Source organism: Heliangelus exortis, chromosome 20, assembly GCF_036169615.1.
Source record: "Heliangelus exortis chromosome 20, bHelExo1.hap1, whole genome shotgun sequence".
Lineage (NCBI taxonomy): Eukaryota > Metazoa > Chordata > Aves > Apodiformes > Trochilidae > Heliangelus > Heliangelus exortis.
In genome coordinates this window covers 7,499,533-7,517,061 of record NC_092441.1, presented here as the reverse complement: position 1 = coordinate 7,517,061, position 17,529 = coordinate 7,499,533, and the positions used below count along the sequence as shown (strand labels likewise).

Genomic DNA, 17,529 nt, shown 5'->3' with positions numbered 1-17,529 from the left:
AGGCCCAAGTTGTCCTCTTAACTTCTTAAAACTCTGAGGTCAGCTCCTAGGGAGGAGGATGATTCATGACTGGGAGTCATGGGCAGTTCTCAGAGTTTGAGCCACCAGAACTAGTGATGACTGATGGTCTTCTCTGGACAGATCACTCAGCCCCACTGCAGGGGATGTTTCTGGAAGCTGTATCACTAAATGGGACTTCATGCTAGCAGAGAAGAGAGGACTATATCTAACAGAAAAAGTTCACTAGCAAACTCACAGGAATAGCTCTGACATGCCTTGCACCACCTAGGGAGGGATTTCTCATCATTGGGTCCATGGGGGGAAGCTGATCTGCTGTAAACAAGAAAGTGTCTCAGCTGATGGCAGCTGACAGTGCCACAGGGTGACCAGTGTGCATGACTGCTCCCCTGGGGATTCTTAGAGTAGTCTGGGTTGGAAGGGACCTTTAAAGGTCACCTAGGCCTTCTCACCATTCAAGCTGGTGCGGAAATGAAACAAGGATGCTGAGAGTGTGGGTCCAAGATTGGTCTCACCAGTGGTACCCAAGCCATCATTCTGTGCAATATAACAGTTCCTCTGAAGTGTAATTGAAACAGTTTCCTTGAAAAATAAGGATATTTCTGAAAAAAAAAAAAAAAAAATTCCTGTATGTGGTAGATGACAGCATCCTCAAAGTGAGTCAGTGGCAGCACTCAGCTCCAGACATCTAGCAAAGGAAGAGGATGGGAATGCAGCTGGGGTCAGACACAGCTTCAGCAGATTTCAGGCCCCCTTCAAGAAGCACCTAAGTGGGGGTTGTATGGTGCTAGAGGCTCCTCCAGCCCTGTCTTTAAGCACCACTGGTTTTGAGGGAAAGGTGCAAGCCTTGAGCTGCAAGCTGCAGCATGAATTCGGGGACTGCAGAAAGTAGTGGCCACTTTACCTCTTCCTGCAGGGTTGTTCAGTCTTCTTGTCTGACACTGTTCACAGCTACATTTCTTTTGGGTTCATAGAGGTGATATCTGTGAGAGAAGGCATGCATCCTACTGCACAAGGGTGGCCAGATCTGGATGTATATTCACTGCCTGAATTAACTGTTTCAATCATCAAGCTTGAGTTACTCCTGGAAATGGACACACATTTCCTGTCCTCACATTTTCTGTCAGCTTGCCCTGAACAGACAAGGCTGGATAAACTTCTCTTTCATCTGTGGCTTAATGATGAGCCAGGGAGTTTGTAAGCTCCATGTGGCCCAAGACAAACCCTGTCTGAGGGAGGCTGCATGGCCTGCATAGAGGCACTCACTTGTGGAACAGCTTAGCTCTCATGCTCAAGGCAGTTTGTGTCACTGCTGGGTCATGACTTCTATGCCTGTCAGCATGAAAAATAATTTTAAGCCCTTTTGTCCCTGCACGAAATTATCATTATAATCAGGTCCCCTCTGTGGTGATGCCCCAGCAGTGCTCATTGCAGGAGATAGTGAAGATGCTGTTAGCTGGAGAAGGGATTGGCTGCAGCAGGGATGCTTGTGGGGACTGGGCACTGCTGCTGAAGGTGGGATCTGGGAGCTGTGTCCTGCTCCCAGCAAAGGGAGAGCTATGGCAGTGAAACCTAGGCAGGTTTTCAGCATTTCTTGCACCAAGGCAGACACTGAATCCTGTAAGCTACCCCATTGGAAATCATCATCACCTTCCAAGCTATGCTTCCAGGGAACTGTGAACATCTTCTTCTTCTCTAAACAGACCTGGATGGCAGCTGACTGCACCCTGAGGTTGTGAAATTATTTGTCTGCTAGGAAGGGCTATGAAATGAGCAGCAGAAGCAGAGAATGTGGGCTTTGAATGCACAGCATCCCCCTCGGTGGTGTGGATGTGGTGTGTCACTTGGCCCGGAGGTGTCGGAAGCTGGAATGAAATGGTGCAAATAATTCTGCATATGTGGGAGCTGTGAAGGGAAGTCATGGAGTGTCCTCACTTGGGGTACTGTGCAGATTGCTGTGTCCTTGGCAGGGTGTTGTATGAGGCTCTAGAAGTCTTTGCTATCTCTGACTTCTGTTTAATGATGGAATGCTGTGTGTAAATTATCTCAGTTTAAGGCAAGATACTCTAATATCTGGGACACTGGACCAGGACTTGGGAGAGTAGAGAACCATTCTCAGGTAAGCTACAAAGCCACTTCGTTCTTAGGCAGTTCCTGACCTCCCTTAGCTCAAAGTTCCACAAAGCTACATCTCCCCAAGGGAAGTGCAAAGCTCTGTAAATGGTTCTTCAGTATTGTGACCAGTCACAGAGAAGGTTCTGTACAGAGAAACTGGAGTCCACAACACCTTGTGTAAGATACCTACCACGAGCTGGGTACCATTACACTGCCTCTATAGGCAAGGAGGAAAGACAGGCATACCTAAAGTATGGAGTGCCTGGTTTGATTATGGTGTCCCTTGAGGGGGATGACACCTAGATGCAGACACCTGGATCTGATGTAGATCCAGATGTCCAAACCTGTGGGGGTCTAAATCTGTGTCCATGGGCTGAGCCAGCACTGACTGGGTGGTGCCATGGGGCAATGAAGGGCTACAGACTGCCTGGCAGCCTGTGATCCCAGCCACCAGCTTCACCCTGGCATAAGAGGAACAGCACCCTAGCAGACCTTGCCAGGTACTCAAGGCCACATCTTTAGCTCACAGAAAAAATCTATCTCTGGTGTCTGAACAAGTGTTGGAATTTGTCAGGAGATTGTTGTCCCACATGAGGCTTCACTGAACATCTGCTCTGAATGTGAGACATGGTTTGTGCAGAGGACATAGAAAAGTCACAGGCAAGGGCATCCCAGGGAGCTTTGTGCTCTGGGGACTCCTCTGGAAAGGATTCTTGTTCAGGTCCATTCCATGTCCCAGGGAAGCTGCAGTGCAGACCCTGAGCTGTTGGTAGAGTCTGCTCCTGAGGACAACTGCTCTTCCCTCTTCCTCTTCCCATACCACCTTCCTCGGGGCAGCTATAGTGATGCTGGGGCTGTGCTGGTAGGCAGAGGACACTCGTGTGGTTCTCTTGTGGCTGCTGAAAGGGGGGTGTCCTCATGGCAAGCTGTACTTGGTTTCCAGCAGGAGAACATGGAAGCCAATTTTGTGTTTTATTTCATGATACAACTGTCTATCTTCTTGAAGACAAATTTGCAAAAACAAAGGTATAGCATATGTTACTAACTCAAAGTACAGGCAGGATTGCCTGAGTGAGGGAACAAACCATCTTGTGCAGTCTTGGGCCATGCAGAGGTCCTTGGCCTTGCCCAGGGTGGGCTGCAGGTACTCTGTGGTGAGCAGTCACTACAGACTGTACTGAGAGGTGACTCTTAGAGGTCTAATTGAGGTTGTGTAGCTGGGACCATGCCACTAAGGCACTTTGTGACCCTGATGAGTGGTTCATTCCCATCCATTAGTGCACTGTTTTTAAAAGGAAGGGACACTAGAGACTGCAGACTAGAGTCCTTGGAGCTGTGGGTTCATACAGCACTAATCTCTCCTCACCCCATTATCTACATCCTTCTCAGTAGAGGAAACATCTCTGCACCCAGGACCAACCTGTGCAGGGCTGGAGATGTGCTGCCAGGCCCTCAGCAGGGTGATGGGAAAACTCTAGCCACAATGCTAAGGAGAGGGATAACCTCCCAGATTCAGAGTTCAGAGCTGAGAAACTATTTGGGCTGAAGCCACTGCCACCTGAGGCTGCTGTTCCAGGGCAGGGATCAGCCTGTCCCAGGCTGCAGCACTCAGGGCTGGGTGGGTGCAGGCTGCCCACCCCTCAGTGACAGTCCTTGCTGTGGAGCTCTGCTGCAGCAGGGCTGGGATCAATGCCAGACCCTTGTGCCACACACAGGCCCTCTGATTGTCCCCTGATGCATTAGCAACTCTGTAAAATCTTGCACGTTTTCCTTATGCTCTCTCTCTCACACACAGTTCTACAGCTGCGGCTTCAGCAGAGAAGGACCCGTGAGCAGCTGGCAGACCAAGGCATCATGCCCCGTGAGTAGCTTTTTTCTGCCTTTTTCACCTGCCCCGGGCTCAGAGGGGTTGTGTTCCCCTTGGGCACTGCTGGGGCACCGTGTGGCACCAGCTGCCTGCTCAGACCACCTCTGAGCAGATGGGGCCCAGGGGAGATTTTGCTTCCTGCCCTGTAGAAACATTTTTTTTCCCTGGTAGCTATGCAGATTGTAATCTGAAGTCAGGAGAGATGCTCATTTTATGCCATCCAAAAATTCATCTGAATAATCCCTTGTCCCAGAGTTCACTGTAGCAGGACAAGCATGTCCAGTTCCAAGCAGAAGTCACTCTCCATGTGGGAAAGGGCAGAGAATGTCACATCCTCCTGTAAAAGCCAGGAACTTCTGTGGCAGAGTCAGACCCACAGAACTGAATGAGACATATCTGTGCCCAGCCAGGGCAGAACTGTCACTGTACACCTGAAGCTGGTGAAACCCCACTGATCCTGTCTGCATCACAGTGATGAATTTCATCTGTCCTGCTCCCATCTCTGACCACATTTGTCCTTGCTAACCTGGCATTCAAGCCTGAAGGACAAGCCCCAGGCCAGCATTATCATGTAATCTTTCAGCATCTGAAAGCCAGTTACTAGAGCCCAAAACAGTAACTGAATGAAAATGATCCCTTTCTGCAGGTGCATCTCGAAACCTGTAGCACTACCAGAGAAATGTTGGGAACTCAATTTCATTTTTCTTCTGTTTATTTATTTAAGCATTCAGATTTTATGCTGCCTGCCACCAAATGGCAGGCATTTCAATCCCAGGACCCCAGGAGCTTTAAGCAAAATACTGTGACATCTGTTATAATATTGCAAACACTGGCAATACAGTCAGTGGACAAAAACATCTTACATCCCCTGACCTGCAAAGTCTGCTCTGTAAAAGTGGGCACAGGCAGAGAAGTTGCAGGAGCCCCATCACACACAGGGACCAGCAGTACCAATTGAGTTTGTGTGCTTGACACTGCCCTACAGGGCACAGGGCACAGGACTGCACTTTACCAATGACACCAAACATTTACAACCTTGCACACTGCAGACCAAAAAAACCCAAAACCCTCTTGCTGTATGCAGCCACCACCTCATCCTCTACCTCCAGCCTTAAGCAAGATTATCCCAAGATTATCAACACCCAGCACAGGAGCTCTGTCCTCTTGTCTCCAGACCCTCAGCCATTTCAAGCTGACGTGCCATTCCCTGACAAGCTGTCTGAATAACCAGTGCTAGTGATGTCTTCATTCATTTTGCAGACTAATACAGGCTGCAGCATCCACATAATTCCTCCAAAAATCTTGGTAAACTACTAAATTCTGCAACATTTTCCTCTTGAATAGAGCAGAGTTTGGTTAATGCTCACAACACACTCCTGGGGTCAGTGCTCCACAGTGAGCAGGGCTATAAAATCATCTCTCTCGCTAACTTCATCCTCTTGTGTGCACCATTTTATTTTGCTTCTGATGAAACAGCTGTCACAAGTCCTTCTGGCTGCTCACCAGAGCATGGCACGATACCTCCAGCTTGTCTGTGTGTCTGCTTTCCAAACGTGAGGAGCAAGAATGTGCCTCCCAGGTTTTACCTTGACTCACAGGAGGTTAGGGAGGGGTTGCTCTGGGTGCTGCCCTCCAAAAGCCAGTTCAGATGGTCTCCAAACACTTCCTGGCTGGCTCCCAGGCTTCTATGATGGAGGATAACATGGCCTGTGTGAAAATAATTTCCATCTTTATTGGATCCTGTTCAGAAGATGGAAAGGGAATTCCTGTTGCTGAACACGGAGTTGTAACAGACTGGATTTTTGGGTCAGGACACCTTCCTTATGCTAATGGGAACAGTTAATCGTGCTTCCTGATAAAGCCAGAAAATAATTTTTTGCAGGATCTGAAAAATATTAACCCCTTCAATGTGCAAATTCTGCTTCAGTTTCTACTGAACCAGAGCCAACAAGGAAATGTGCAAGGTCCTCTGTTAATCCAGTACAGACATTTCCCATGGTGTTGGTGTTCACTGGTCCAAGAGCCAGTGATCATTGGCTTTGTTTTGAGAACCCCTCTGGGTCAGTCCTCCTTGATGTCAGGAGGTGCTGAGAGCATGATCTGCTGCCCAGGACATGGACGGGCAGCTGCTCAGGAGGACCCATGTCACACAGATGCTTCTGAGCAGGGCATAGGACAAATGTCCAGGGAGAGGAAACATAAAGGAAATGGAGTGCAGCCACTGGTGGAACAGGGACAAAGGGACCACAGCTTTGGCTTCTTCCCTAGAAACACCCTTGCCTACATAGCTCCAGGAGATGAGACGGGTTTTTTGGATTTTCCTGCTGTCCTCAAGACTCAGTCACATGAAGGTTTTATTGCAGGGAAGGTTGTTGCTCTTCCCAGATCTTTCTTCTGGGGATGTGGTGCCTTCCACAACCTGCAGGAAGCACTGCAGAGAAAAGCCATGGCTGCTCCCTGATGTGTCCCATGGAGCACTCACCCCTTCCCTGCCTCCTGCAATCCCCATGCCCTTCTTCTGCTCTCTCACCATGGGCTGGCTGAGAGCATGGGATTTCCCAGATCTCTCCCAAGTTATTTTTAGTTAGCACAATAAAGAGAACAGCTAGTTTGTGTTGCTATTTTTACAGCACTCACATTAAATTGCTGTTGCTGAATATCCTGGTGGCTGCTTGCTTCCTCTCCTGTGCTGACTGCTCCTCTTTCTTTCCTGTTGCAGCACTGAAAAGCCAATCCACATTCCATGAGCAACGAAAAAGTCTGGAGCGAGCCAAGGTAACTCCTGGAGCCATCCCAATGAGGAACCTGTGGGCTCGCTTTGCATGCATTGTGGGGTTTGAAAGCACCTTACACCACTGTCACCTCCTCCAACATCCTTTATCCAGGCCCTGAGATCAAGGGTCAGGACATCTCTCTTGCTTTCACATGGGAAGGCAGGTGGCAAACCAGGGTTCACAGATGCTCTGGAACCCCTTCTCCAAGCGGGGGATGTTGAAAAGGGCAGAGAGACCTCCTGTGCCCTGAACTATGGGGTTTCACAGCAGTCCCTGTGTTTTTTCAAGAGTCTGTGGCCAGGACATGGTTCAGCATGGCATTGGCAGTCCTTCCAGGAAATTTCCAGCAAGCTGAAGTGCTGTTTTCCTCTCCAAACCATGCCCAGAGCCTGCTCCTCACTACTGGCTGTTTAGTCAGTGGTTAGAGGACAGAGTCACAGAATGATTTTGGTTGGAAAAGACCCTTAGAGTATCAAGTCCAACTGTTACCCCAACACTGCCAAGGCCACCATTGCCCCGTATCGCTCAGCACCACATCTCCAGGGCTTTGAACACCCCCCAGGAATGGGAACTCCACCCCTGCTCTGGGCAGCCTGGGCCAGGGCCTGACAATCTTATGGGGGAAGAAATTGTTCCTAATACTCAATTTAAACCTCTCCTGGCACAACTTGAGGCCATTCCTCCTGTCCCATCCCTTGTTCCTTGGGAGCAGAGACCGATCCTCCCTGGCTCCAACCTCCTCTCAGGGGGTTGCAGAGAGCCACAAGGTCTCCCCTCAGCCTCCTCTGCTCCAGGATCAACACCCCCAGCTCCCTCAGCTGCTCCTGAGCAGACTTGTGCTCCAGCCCCTTCCCCAGCTCCATTCCCTTCTCTGGACACACTCCAGCCCCTCAATGTCCTTCTGGTCCTGAGGGGCCCAGAACTGACCCCAGGATTGGAGGTGCAGCCTCCCCAGTGCCCAGCACAGGGGGACAATCCCTGCCCTGCTCCTGCTGGACACACTATTCCTGATAAAGGCCAGGATGCTGGTGGCCTTCTTGGCCACCTGGGCACACACTGACTCATGTTCAGCCACCATCAACCAACACCCCCAGGTCCTTTTCCTCAGGGCACTTTCCAGCAGCTCTGCCCCAAGCCTGGAGCATTACCTGGGGTTGTTGTGACCCAAATGCAGGACCCAGCACTTCATACAATTGGCCTCAGTATGGCCAGCAGCAAAGAAGGACTGAAGGAGCCTATTTACCATGCATGCAGCAGGAATGCAGATGACCTTTGCCACCTGGAGCCAGTCCCCAGTCCCCACTCTCACACTCCTCACCAGAGATCCTGGGTTTTAACTCCCCAGTACAGAGTGGCCATTAGGACACACCACATCCAGGGGCTAAGTGGGCCAGGCTCCAACTGGCCCCATTATCTCACTGCACTCAGGCTTCCCTAGATATTCCTGAAGGCAGAGATAAGATAAGTAGCCTTTTCCAGAACACATCAGAAGTCCGTGATGTGATCACTTTTTGGGAAATCACACCAGTTTTCCAAGCACCCTCCATCCAGCCTTGGCCAAATCTGGGGAATGTCCATGGGAAAAGGAGTGCTCAATCATGCAGGTTTTGCTTGATCACTTGAGTTTGTTCCATTAATCTGCAAAACGTGTTTGTAGTTATGTGGGAAAGGACAGTTGCAAGGATGGATAATTGTGAAATGTGGAGAAGCACTCTCTGGAACTTAAACACACTTTGAATTTCTTGCCCTGAGTCTCCTGTGGTAATAAACAGATAGCATAAGAAATATAATATGACTCTGAAAAATTAGTATGCTTACAAAATTTCAAGCAGTCCAAAGTATGCTTGAACTGTCATATATTTTACAGTTCAAGTATACATTTGTATCTCTGTCTTTCTCTTGAAAGGCTTTCACTGGATAGTTGCCTCAGGAAAAGGGAAGGATGGGCTCCTCTGTCCCAAGCTGCCTGCATTTTTAGAGCGTGCCAATGAAGACACTAATGAGCACAGCCCATAACAAACATACACTCCTTTTCAAGAATTCCCTGCTTACAGCTGTGATGGGGAAGGAGCAGCAGCTGTTTCTGGATAATTATTCAATAGCATTTGTTGATTAGCTGATATTCCTCCAAACTGATGTTCTGCAAACAGAAAGTAGATAACAATAACCACTTTCATGTGTTCTGAAAGCTCTTCTGCTCCAGCTGACACTAAAAAAACCCCATATCTGAGGTATTTCTCTACCATTTGCACCCTAGTGACACAAATGCAGCTTAAAACCAGCCAGGGTCAGCAGGAACTAAAATCGTAGCAGAAATTCAGGCTAAGGCAGTGGGAATGATGGGTTCAATGTGAACAAGTCTGCATTGGAAGGACAGCAATGCAAGCTTAGGCCAAGTCAGGACCTGATCTGAGGTTTATCTGGAAATGCATTAAGTGCATTTAATTGCTTGCCCTGAGCTGGCACAGGAACCAGGCAAACCAACCCAGAGTCTAAACAGAGGACTGTGTTGGTGAGAATTCACTGGGAGAAAATATGGGGGAAGAGTAAGAAATTGTAAAGACTTCAGTAACTAAAATGTCTGTTATTTGTTTAAACATGTCACTGGCTATGTTTGAGGCTGGCACCAGGCCAGTGCAGCAGGCTTTGAAGTCAGTGTCCTGTCACAGATGTCTGGGTTAGGGGACAGAGGGCAGGCTGAGGTTTTTGAGGTAGCCTGGCTCAGCAGGGCTGCAGCACTTGCTCCCAGCACCCCAGAGAGTGTGGCAGGGAGGGACTGCAGGGGATGGCAGTGGTGCCTCTGCCCCAGAGCAGAACAGCCCCATCTGGGTCATTCCTGGCAGATGTGTGCCCCCAGCAGACATCCCACCTCCCTAGCAGCCTGCCTGCTTCAGTGCTCTCTATCCTGTGCTCTTAGCAAGTGTCCCCTGATGTCCAAGCTCTGTGGCTGCAGTTCAAGCCCATCACATTTCCTCTCACGTGCAGAACTTTTTTTCTTGTAGCACTTTTAAGAAGTATTTTGCATCCTGTGTCCTTGTAGCCATCTCACCTCCAGACTGGCCAGCCTGCCCCCCCCACAGCCTCTCCTCACTGACCCCACCTCCAGCTCACTGGTGGTTTCTGTAGCTTTCCTCCAGCCCCTTCCCATGGATGCATGGTGCAGAATGGGGCCCTGCTATTCCTTGGGTCTATCTGACATTCTCACTGTGTCTCCTAGAAAGCTGCCTTCTGGTCTGGGCATTATGTTTCAGCTGCTCACTGCTAGTTCCTTCAGACTCTTTTCTATTTTTTTCTCTATTTATGCAGTAACTAATTTCTGCTAAGGCCATTGCCCAGTGACCACTGCAGAAGCATCTCTGGTGGATTAAGTCTTCATCTACCTCAGGGTTTAATCAGCTGGCTTAACTGTGGCTACCTGTGACCTGAGTACAGTCCTTTCCAAATGCCCTTCTTTAAATTGTATCAAATGTATTTCAGCTATTTTCTTCAATTAATCCAGATCATATTGCATTGTAATCTCTTAGCCCTGAATGATTCAGAGCTAAAGAGTTTGTCTTATATCATCCAAGATATTAATAAATATATTGACTAGTAGGAAAAATTTCTGTGTAACATGATTTGTTATATTCTTCTGTTTAGACTGTAAGCCATTCCTAATTCCTCTGGTGACCCACAGCTGTGCTCTTTTTTCATGTTAGTCTTATCTAGACCAAATTTCTCTGGCTTGCATGTGAGAAAGCCATTTTGAGATAATGTCAAAACATGCTTAGAGTCAAGCTACATGACACTGATTTCTTATTCTTGTAACAGAAACCTGTCATCTCTCCAGAGAAGGAAACTAGGTTGGTGTGATGTTGTTCATTCTTCATTAATCCATTCTGGCTGTCACTCAGCTCCTTTCTATCTTCAAAATCCATTTATACAGATTGTTTGATTACTTGGTCCAACATCTTCCTGACTGGTTTATAATTTCCTGTTTTCTTTGCTCCATCTCTTTTAAAGCAAGGAATTATGCTCAACCTTGCCCAGTTTCATGGAGACCCACAGATAATTGCTAGTACTCTAATCTTGTGTAGCTCTGTTTGGGAACATTTAATTCATCTGAGTATTCTCCAACCTGTTCTCCAACCTGACAACTGAAACTTCTTCTCTTTTGTTGTTAAAGGTTCTTGTCTTGGTCATCTGATTGATAAATAGCCATTTATCTTTTTAGAGAAGATGGTTTAAAAAGGCATTAAACTGTGAAGTCGTCTCAGCAGCATCCACAATTATTTCTCCTGTTTATGGAACACAGACAGCACTTTCCATTGCCTTTTGCTGGCTACAGAGGTGCTTATAAAATCTTTTTCTCATGATCCTGTATGCTTTGTACTGTGGATTTTCCAGTTTAGCTCCAGCTGTTTGTACTATTCTTCTATATTTACCCTCTTTACAAAGAGTTTAACCTCTTTGAACTATGTACAGGTTTTTCACTCTTTCTTCTTGCATATCAAATTAGCAAATGGATAATAATTTGTCTATGCCATGCTCTAGCTCTTCTTCACCAGCTGCCCTCAACACTGACTTTCTTGGCCCTAGTGGAAGTTGTTATTTTACCTCTGTGTGCTTTTCTGTTCCTAAAGCCATTAGGAAGCTGGCGCATGGGACCATGTTCATCACAAGCTCAGCTGCAGTGATCTGCAAAGTGGATTTTCACATCATAACTGGGGCAGAGGAACCACAGAGCCCAGGAGCTGCAGGAAGGTTAAGTCTCATGGCTGACCTGGGTATAGAGTCAGGGTAATTCCAGGTCTTGCACATCCTAATACCCTGGATTGCCAGGCTTGCCACAGAGCCATTGCTAACAGCACCCTCTGAAGCTGCCCTGGTGGTGTGCCAGGCCAGGAGCAGATGCCCTTCTCCCACTGAATAGGTCTTCTCCTTCCCATAAGCTCCCATAATACTTCAGGCATCAGAAGCCCAAGGGAAATTGGAATGGGCACAGCTTAGGAGTGGGGATAGTGAACACTCACCACACGTTCCCTTTCTGAACTTCTCTCCAGGAACAAGCTGGCATCTGAGTGACAAAAAATGCCATTTAGGAGCTCACTCAAACCAGCTTATGATAAAACCAAAAGAGCCATGGGATGGCACAGGGGCAGGCACTCTCTGTACTTTAGTGCTGCTCTAGCCAGGTAACACTCTCTGCATTTGTGTTCTGCAGACTGAAGACTATCTCAAGCACAAGATCAGAAGCAGGCCTGAGCGATCAGACCTGGTCAATATGCACATTTTACAAGGTAAGACTGCCTGAGCTTCTCCACATACTCCTTGTGTCTCCTGCCTTGTGAGTCACATCTCTCCAGTCCCACTTGAGTTCCCTTCAGGACTCTCATCATGATTAACTTTGCCCCAGCTGCTCATGAGAGGCAGATTCAATGGGACACATGTTGTATGAAATTTAGTCCAGAAGTGGTCTTCAGGAGGCAGGACACTCACTTTTTCCATGACAGAAGGAGACCTAACGCCATCTAATCTTTGTCCCATCTCTGGCAGGGAACAATATAAGATGTTACAGAGGACAGTGGGGCAAGAGAACAGGTGTGAGAGAGGACTATTAGACAGCAGTGACAAGGTGTGATCCCCATGAAAAGCATACCTGGGGCATCTGTTGTCCAGGGCACTGAAATCAGGTGTTTACAGTACTCTCCCAACACTGGATATCTTTTGGTTTGCCTTAATTCTTAGTGTTTGATGTGACAATTCATTGTGAAGCAGTCCATGGCCCAAGCACGTCCATTTGCAAAGGGTGAGCCCTGCTATCAGTCCCTGAGCCACAGCTACTGTCCCCTCTCCCATCCAGGTGTCCTCTCCCAGCCAGAAAGCTGGTACAGCTCTGCTACCCCTGTCACAGACAGCAGAGCCTGCACGGTCCCTCCTTTCTCCAAAAATGATCAGCTCCTTGGGGACAGGAAAGATGTGCAGCCTCTCTCCTCAAGTCCTACCAGTCACCTGGCAGAAGTAGATCACCCTCTGGCCACTGTAGGTTCTTTCCTCTGCTCTCAGGATGGATGAAATCCCTGTTTCTTTTTCCTCTGGAATGAAGAAAGGCTGAGCCAAGGGCCCATGCTGGATCAGTGCTGCTGCATTGTTTTTCCCTTGGTTCTCCAGCCCTAAAACGAGCTGGCACCATTGCACAGGTGGAAATTTGTTTAAATAATAGAAGTTACATGGCCTGGAGCTGGGGCCTGGGGGCTGTAACCCAGATGTGGAGACAACTGGAGAAGGTCAGTGAGACACAGCTGAAGGAGAGGTGGATGCCTGGTTGTGCATTGGACATAGCCCTGCTCACACCTCTGCTCCTCATGCTCTGCATTTCATGGAGGTGTGCCCAGGCATATCGTGGACTTACATGTCCCTTTGGTTCCTAACAGGACCTGGAGATGATTGAAATTGTTCAGCCAAGACACCCTGCATCATCTAAATACCTTCCAGGCACTGTTACTGTTCACCTTAAAGAACACATAGGTGTTCACTCCTCTGTATAGTCTGAGACCTAGACCATTTCTCCTGACCTCCTGCAAAACATTTTTCCCTGGTATCAGGCCCTGTATCTTGTGTTGCCTACAGCATATCTTCTAGAAGAGTGTCCAGTCTTTGAAGATAGCACAGCCTAAATTCAGCCCCTCTTACTGTAGACCTCTGAGGGTATGGACATGGTCTAGGTGAGGATCCTGCCCCTTCACTATTCACACCTGTGTCACCAGAGGAGCCAGATCACCTTTGTTTGGGAAATGACCACTTTGTATCCTAGTTGGCAGCTCTTCTCTCACCAGTCAATAATTGCAAACATCTCAGCCAGAGTTCAGTAGGGCTGCAGCTTCCAGACCTAGCTGCCTCTGTTGTGCTCCTCTCCACTGTCTTGCTTTTCCCCTGGAAGCCTGGAGCACTGTATTCATGCCACTTCCAAATGTCTGTTCCCAAAGCCTCAGCTTTCCATCTTCCAGCGCAAGGCATTTACTTCAGTTATTAAACACTGCTAAAGGTTCTTTTCTCCAGCTGTTCCTCAGAAGCAAGGAACACAAGGGCCTGTGGGCTTCTGAGAGGCAGGAGCTGGAGTTCACTTTGACCCTCATGTGTCTGATAGTTTGTTAAGGAAGTTTCCATTGCAGATCATTCCTCAACCTTGGAGAAGATGCTCCAGCTGCAGTCTGGGTTCACAAGCCTACTATGGTAAACAGAGGCTCCTACTTGGGAAGAGAGAAGCTGGACAAATGTCCCAGAAGGTTTAGAGGAGGATACATGTCCCAAAACCCACCAGCCTCATCTAATCTAGCATCCTGCCTCCCAGCCTTTGAGCAGCTCCCCATGTGCTCAGGTTTTGGCTGCAGCCCAGAAAGGCTGTGCCAGAGGGGGAGCACATTCTGACTGAGTGCTGTGCTTACAGATGCCCCAGGTCCCAAACTGATGCCTTCCATTTGGCCTTCTAGACTCAGCTGCAGAGGGGTCCATTCAGTCTACCCAAATGAAGCTGAAACGAGCCCGACTGGCTGATGATCTCAACGAAAAGATTGCTCTCAGGCCGGGTCCTTTGGAGCTGGTGGAGAAGAATATTATTCCTGTCGACTCAGCTGTGAAAGAAGCCATAAAAGGTAGTGGAAGTGACGGTGCATGTTGTGTTGTGTGCGTAGCACAGGGCAGGGGATGGCAAGGCTACAAGGATGTACCATGGTGACTGCAGGAAGTGACCATCTTGTAGTTAGTAGCTGCATTTATTGCTTAAATTTTATTATTTTCACAGTGAGCAGCCCAATCCAACATATCCTGGGTTTTGTTACCCAGGCCTGTGAAAAGAGACGTCTTCAAACAGTGACCATAGACACATGTCCAGCCATGGCTCTTCAGAAAGAACCTCCCTTCATGAACCCCTTCTTTCCAAAAGCATTGATGACATAAAATACTGCTGGAGACAGGACATCCCTTCCTCTCTCTTAAGGGAGAAGACCTGGGTGCACTTGTGTGGTTCTGAGGCCAACCAGGATTCTCTCACTTGTGTCCTGCCAAGCTTTTACATCCCAGTATGTGGAGCTGAAGTGACCCAGGCTCTTTTTTTTTTCACTGATGCTAGTGGCCCAGCAGAGTAGGATGCTGCATGGCTGGGAAAGGTAAATCACTCCCAGGGTGCCAGGCTGCTGGGGAATAAAAGGAGCAGCCAGCAACCCAAAGCAGGGAACATTCCACCAGCCAGTACCCAGCATTTGGCTTTTTCCTCCATGACCCACCTCTAGCTGGAAGAGGGATGCAGAATCCTCCACGATTATTTCCCCCTCACTGCTGCAGGGGTGCTGCTGCAGGAGCTGACACAAAGCAAAAAGGTGACTCATGTTTTGATTCAGGCCCCAGTGCCAGGACAAGGAGGTCCAAAGGAAGAGAAAGGATCAAGACAGCCAGTGAGGTCCTGTGGTTCCAGGACAGCAGCCAGTACTTTTGAAGCCTAGGGCCACATCCACATGTTCAAGTTGGCCCTTGGGTCTCAAGTGAGGCACTGAGTGATGCTTTGCCCCCAGGGTCCTCAATTCATGTGATCATTTCCACTGGCACAATCCCAGCTTAAGTGCCAGGACACAGAGCAAGCTAGGGAGAATGTCAGGGCTCTGGGACAGGAGGGGCCTTTGAGTGACAGGAGTGATGCCAAAAATGAGAATTGAACAGGAAGCACTTTGGCTTTCTTTTCATCTCAAAAACCAGCATAAATGACATGAAATATTCCAGGCTCTCATACTGCTCTGTCCTGCCCTGTGACTGCTCCTGCTCTTGGTTTGCCCACTGTGGAGTGCACACAGCATTCACACTGTGGCTTCTCCAGGATGGTTCTCCATTTCATTTCACAGATCTTGTGAACGTGAAATATTTGAAGGTGAAATACTCCAGACCTCTGTCTGAAGGGGAGTTTTTAAGGAGTTTTTCAAGTTTTTAAGAGCTCAAGTAATATCTCCCCAGCTGCTTATCAAAGATAGAAGAGTGGGGAATAAACAAAACAAAACAAAGCCCAACCAAAAAAAAAAATCAAAACCAAACAAACCTTTTTGTTGTTTCTCTCCAGCTACCTTGTTAGAGGCTTGTGGTAAACAGCGATTAATGGGACAAGAAAACAAGAAGTGTAGCTTAAAACAATTTGCTCAACTTTAAATTTCTCCTTTTTCTGTTGGCCTTCTGTCACATTGCTGGGGAAAAAAATGTGTCCTGTAAGCCAACTTTTTCCCATTTAGGGTGAAGCACACAACCCATGAGGGTCAAGCATGAAGTAACTTGGTACTGTTGTGTGCTGTGAGGAGGTGGTGCACCTGCACCAGGAACACAATCCCAGCTCTCAGGTTTCTGCAGACAGAAGCCCCAGGCTGTGCGATCCTCAAAATGACTTCCAGAGTCAGAGGCACCTTGTGGTTCTCACAGTTTGGGGTGAAGGGCTGAACACAGAGCAGAGATGAGCACTGGCACTTCTGACCATTAAGCCTTTTGTTTTTGCAATACCAGAAAGATGACAGGGTTTAAAACAATTCTAATTTAACCTTGGAATATCAACTGTTTATACAGTGGAAAGTTCATCTGACGTGTTCCCCTAATCACCTCCGGCAGGGTGAGCAGAAAGTGCCAGACCCCAACTGAAAACACAGATGTCCCAGTGACAGGAGGCAGCCAGTGCCCTACATAGCTGAGCAGTGATACAAGAACCTTTTTTTACCAGGTCCTTGTCATCACTTTGCCCAGTAAGCTTGAGACGACAATACCCAGTGCATTAGAAACAGCCCCAAGCAAACACCATTCTGCCCGAGATTACAGCAGAGAGAAGGGATGGTGAAATAACACGGTCAGCCCCAGCCCGGGGCTGGGTGAGAGCAGGACAGATAAGGGCAGCAGCATTCCCCACCCGCACCGGCCCCTGCTATCTTGCAGCAGGATGCAGCACATTCCTGCCGTGCTCCAGGCTGTGTCCTGAAGGTCCCTTGTGCTTTGGCACCATTTCTCAACCCATCCTAATTAAATGCCAGTCCAGCACGGGGTCTTGCAGACCCACAAGTCCCCCTTGCTTGGTCATTTTTCCCCGAGGGAGCCTGCTGAGGTTTGTCTGAAGGCATATGGGGAGCAGTAATAGCCCATGCAGCAGTGCATTTCTCACCAGCTTGGGTCCCCCTCTGGCAAAGAGGGGACAAGCCCCATTTCTGGGGACAAATGATAAACCTCGGAGAGCTAGGAAGAGAGGCTCTTCACAGGACACACACATCTGTCACATCCCCACCCTGGCTGGGCAGCAGCTCAGACTCCCTGCCTCTCCCCACCCTGGCACCAGGAGCCAGAGCAGGCAGAGATAACCCTTATCTCTCAGATAGGGACAGGGGTCAGAGCAGGAGGTGTGTGTCAGTGAGAAGGCACACGTTGCTAGACCAGCAACGGGGACAGGTGGAAGCTTGTCCCCAGGCCCTTCCTATTTCCCCATTTGTCACCTCGCTATCGGCGTGCCAAGCTGCCTGACAAATGCCAGACATGAGCACAAGGAGACTGTGATTATGGACATGCTGCTCTTTCCTTTACCCCACCTGCAGCTCTCCCAAGGCTCACATGGGACCTTTTCTTTTTCAGCACTATCAGCAAGCACTGCAGGGTCAAGAGCTCTTGCCCATCTGACTAGGAAATGGGCTGCTGGGAGCTTTGCAGGGGGGGAAGAAGCAATGTCTGGGGCAGTCTTGGGGCAGTGGTGGTGTTTTGAAGCATCTTGCG

At 48.6% G+C, this 17,529-nt stretch overlaps 1 protein-coding gene across 16 annotated transcripts in view; it reads left to right on the top strand.

The window, feature by feature from the left end:
• Positions 1 to 17,529, top strand: part of MYOCD (myocardin) — a 214,365-nt gene that overhangs the window by 184,531 nt on the left and 12,305 nt on the right. For 8 of the 16 annotated variants that reach the window (XM_071764100.1, XM_071764099.1, XM_071764105.1 and 5 more), the window contains 4 exons: positions 3,929 to 3,994; positions 6,720 to 6,775; positions 11,978 to 12,053; positions 14,244 to 14,405. In XM_071764100.1, coding sequence (XP_071620201.1) covers positions 3,929 to 3,994; positions 6,720 to 6,775; positions 11,978 to 12,053; positions 14,244 to 14,405 — 360 coding nt within the window. The remainder of the gene's footprint in view (positions 1 to 3,928; positions 3,995 to 6,719; positions 6,776 to 11,977; positions 12,054 to 14,243; positions 14,406 to 17,529) is intronic. The other 8 variants (XM_071764107.1, XM_071764108.1, XM_071764111.1 and 5 more) reach the window with 3 other exon arrangements.